This window comes from Chenopodium album, chromosome 4 (genome assembly GCF_948465745.1).
Source record: "Chenopodium album chromosome 4, dcCheAlbu1.1, whole genome shotgun sequence".
Lineage (NCBI taxonomy): Eukaryota > Viridiplantae > Streptophyta > Magnoliopsida > Caryophyllales > Amaranthaceae > Chenopodium > Chenopodium album.
The window spans coordinates 18,092,773-18,096,844 of NC_137837.1; the positions used below are offsets into that span (position 1 = coordinate 18,092,773).

Below are 4,072 nucleotides of genomic sequence, written 5' to 3' on the forward strand. Positions count from 1 at the left end.
AACGGTTAGCAAAATAGGAAACGTGATGGCAGTTTAAGGCAACTTCCTCGATAACCGTTTGTGGCGGTGTATTTCTTTTTTGGTATTTATTGAGTGTGCAGGATCTTGTCTAATCACTTCATTGCTTTGCCCCAATTTCGATTTTCACCAGGTATTCTCTGTTTCTTCTCTGTTTCCTCTCTGTTTCCTCTGTTTCTTTTCTTCGTTGTTTTTTTCTTTTATCTTGCGATGGGTGGTCATGTAAAAGTGGTGTTTGCTGGGGTGGATGAGGGTGTAAAAAAGCCGTCCTTAGTGGCGCAGAATGTATTCCCTGCTAAGGATGTTTACCCTTCCACCATAACGAAAGAAGAGGTTTAGGGCATCGCTGCTGTTGCGCGATTTCCTGATGGGGTTGTGGTGAAAATTCCATCTTCTAGGGAGAGGGCTGACTGGACTGCTCCTGGTTGGGTGTGTTTCTTTGAGTATCCCTTTGTAATTGGGCATGTCTTCCCTTTTTCTCTTCTTGTTCGTCAATTTCTCTCTAGGGTTAGGGTTTCACCTTGTCAGTTATTGCCCCAAACTTGGAGGGTTTTGAGAATTTTGGATTTGCTGAGTGCGAAATTGGGTTTAGAACTTGATGTGAGGGATTTGTGTTATCCTTATACTATAAGGACCAGTGGTAAGGGTCGGGTTGGTCTTCGTTTGAAGGATGGTGTTGGTCCTTTGGTGACTGATTTGGAGAAGGCTTTTGACAAAAAGTGGTATCACAAATTCTTCTTTGTGAGGATTGACTCGTTGGGTGGTGATTGTGACTTTTTGATTGACACTGTTGAGGCTGAAGGTATTTTGTTTTCTCATTTTTCTTGTGTTTTGCTCTCTTTCTTTGTTGATTTGGGCTTATTTGCTTGATGGTTGCAGTGAGTAAATTGAAGCAGCGTTCTCAGTCTCCGTCCCTGATAGACAAGTTGTACGAGTTGAGTGTAGACGAGAGATCCTTCATCAAGTTGACGCAATCAGAGGCGGTTATCCAGATCAAGTCTTTGGACGATTTTGATTCTGAGCAGAAAGTTGCCCCAACTATGTCTCAAGGTATGTTCTTCTTTTTTCTTTTCCTGTTTGTGGTTCTTGTTGTGTTGCTTTCTGTGGATGTGTCCTGTTGCAAAATTGTTTTGCCTTTGTTAAATATAAATTTGGCTCTTAATTTGTTTATCCTTTCTGAGGTGGTTATGTGTTTTGTTGAGTATATTTGTTGTATTACTTGTTGTGTGCGTTTGTCATGTTCCCTATTACATCCTCTTTTGAATTCTGCCATGTTCCTTGCAGATACTTCAAGGTCACTAAGGTCTCATGACCTTCTTAGCTCATCTTCCCTTCTGGGCCGCCTTAAACATCGCTCTTCTCCTCTAACTACTGAGGCTGTTCCTCTCAATACGGTGGCTCCAAAGAGTGGTGCTCCTCCGCCTCCACCCCGTACTAGCCTCATGAGGAAGCTGGGGGTGCCTATTGATGTTGATGCTGCTGATTTCTCTATTGATTCCTTGGCTCCGCATGTGGACACCTTGCTGTTTCCGTCCTTCAAGGATCGCCAATCCTCGCAGACCTTTGCTGATCTTTCTCAAAAGGCTGCTGTGCAGTCTTTCCAGGTATGGTATACTCCGAAAAAAGAAATTTAATAAACATGACTAGAAACGGATTGTGCATTCCTTACTTGATTCCGTGTTCTGCAGAGCCTTCAGTCTTGCTTGGGCATATTGGGCAAAGTGTCTGAGTTTACTCGAGCGTATGAGGGTATGAAGAAGGAGCGTGATGCTCTTTCTGATAAGTACAAGGCTGCTACTGAGGCTTTGAAGACTGAGCGTGCTAGGCACAGGGATTGCATTGCTGAACGTGATGGGCTGAAGAGGACCTCGAAGGAGGCTGGGAACGAGGCTGTTGATGCTACAGCGTATTACTTTGGGAAAGCTCGTCTTGAAATGATGGAGGAATTTCAGCAAGGAAAACATGAGGCCTGGGATTATGAGGCTGACAAGGCTGCTTTTGAGGTTGCATTTCCTGCAGGGACTGTTGCTCCTGGCACATTGTTGCTGAGCTATGCTGATGAGGAAGTGAATTCTCCTCACAACACCGAGGTTAAGGATGTCCCAGAGAGTACGAAGCCTGTTGCTGAGGAAGTGGCCCCTGCTGACAACATGGATGAGAATTAGTTTCAATGGTGCTGTGGTCACCTTTAAAAATTTGTTAAATCTAAAGGATGTTTGTTTTTACTGCCTTGGTGCAGTTGGATAATTTGTTTTGTCTTTGTGCTACATTTCTGTAGCTGGATATTTTGTTTGTTTTATTGCTCTGCAACTAAGTATTTCTGTCTCTTTTTTGCTATGCTAATCTGTATTTATGCTTCTTATTGTCTCATTGCTATCCTATAATCGTATTGCAGTCGTATTGCAGTTGTATTACAGTTGTATTACATTTTTGATAGGAATGTAGTGTTGCTTACATGTGTTTGCTTGTTCTGCGAGGATAGTTGGTTTGTTCCTTGCTGGGATGGTTAACCTTTGCTCTGTGCTGGTCTGTTGTGCTTTTGCCTAGTAATGTAGGTAATGTTCCTTGCAAAACAGAGTAAGGTGAGGGGTGGCCGTGGGTTTCCCCAACGGCCCTCCGATGCCAAAGTCAGTACTCGTAATGATCATAAATTGAACTGACAAAGTGTGAGTAAAGAGAAGTACCTTTCGTGCTGATTTTGGCTGTTGGAGATTTTTGTGTTTTTGTATTTTTCTTCTTTTTTTTTTGTTTTTGTTTTTGGTAAAAAAGACAAAACTGAAATGCTAACTACGTACCTTCGCTTCTTCAGAAATGATATAGCTTTAAATGTGTTGCATTCCAGCTTCGCTGTACTTCTTTTCCTTCTGCATTTCTGAGTCTGTAAGCTCCATTGCCCACTACCTTAGTGATCTCGTAGGGTCCTTCCCAGTTGGGTGCTAGTTTCCCTGCGTTTACTTCCTTGGTGTTTTCGTATACCTTTATGAGAACCCAATCTCCTAGTTTGAAGACTTTTGTTCTGACGTTCTTATTGAAAGATCTTGCTACCTCTTGTTGGTACGCCGCCATCCTCATTTGTGCGTCTTTTCTAAGTTCTTCTACTGTATATAGGTTGTGGATTAATTCTGCTTGGTTCCTTTCTTCTGTCATTAACCCATACCTTGCTGTGGGGACTTCTACCTCTGTTGGGATCACTGCTTCACATCCGTATACCAATGAGAATGGAGTGTGGCCTGTGGCGCCTTTTGGAGTTGTTCTATCTGCCCACAGTATGTTGGGTAGTTCGTCTGCCCATTTCCCTTCGGCTCCTTCTAGTCTTTTCTTCATGTTACCTATAAGGACTTTGTTGCTTGATTATACTTGTCCATTTGCTTGTGGGTACCTGGGTGTGGATGTGATGAGGGAGATGTTCCATTCCTTACAGAACTTGGTGGTCTTATTGCCGATGAATTGGGATCCATTGTCTGTAATGATCTCTGCTGGTACCCCGAATCTACTTAGAATGTTTCTTTTTATAAACGAGATGACATGCTTATCCTTGATTTCCTTGTATGCTTCTGCTTCGATCCATTTCAAAAAGTAGTCTGTCATTGCTAAAAAGTATACTCTCTGTCCTGATGATGGAGGTAGCTTTACTATATCCATTCCCCATTTCATTAATGGCCAAGGTGTCAATGTTGGATGTAGTTCTTCTGATGGCCTGTGTGTTAAGGGTGCGTGCTTTTGGCATGCTAGGCATTTCTTGGCGAACTCTGCTGCATCCTTCCTCATGCTAGGCCAGTAGTATCCCATTCTGAGTGCTCTGTTGGCTAGGATCCTTCCTCCGGAATGATTTCCACATTCTCCGCTGTGTAAGGATTGTAAGACCTGTTGAGCTTCTTTTCCTTCTAGGCATCGTAAGAAAGGTCCTGCTGCAGACTTCTTGAAGAGTACATTGCTGATCAGACAGTATTTGGAGGCTTTCTGAGCAAACGCTTGAGCCGCTACTTTCCCTATTGGTTTTGTCTTGCCCAAGAGGTATTCTTTCAGTGGTGTTATCTAGCTGTTGTCTTCCTCT

General features: G+C 43.0%; 1 protein-coding gene across 1 annotated transcript; it reads right to left on the reverse strand.

The window, feature by feature from the left end:
• Window positions 1-2,823: 2,823 nt before the first annotated feature.
• LOC145627741 (uncharacterized) lies at window positions 2,824-3,342 on the reverse strand. The gene has a single exon (XM_081680093.1). The coding sequence runs from the start codon at window positions 3,340-3,342 to the stop codon at window positions 2,824-2,826; it is 519 nt and encodes a 172-aa protein (XP_081536219.1).
• Window positions 3,343-4,072: the final 730 nt, after the last annotated feature.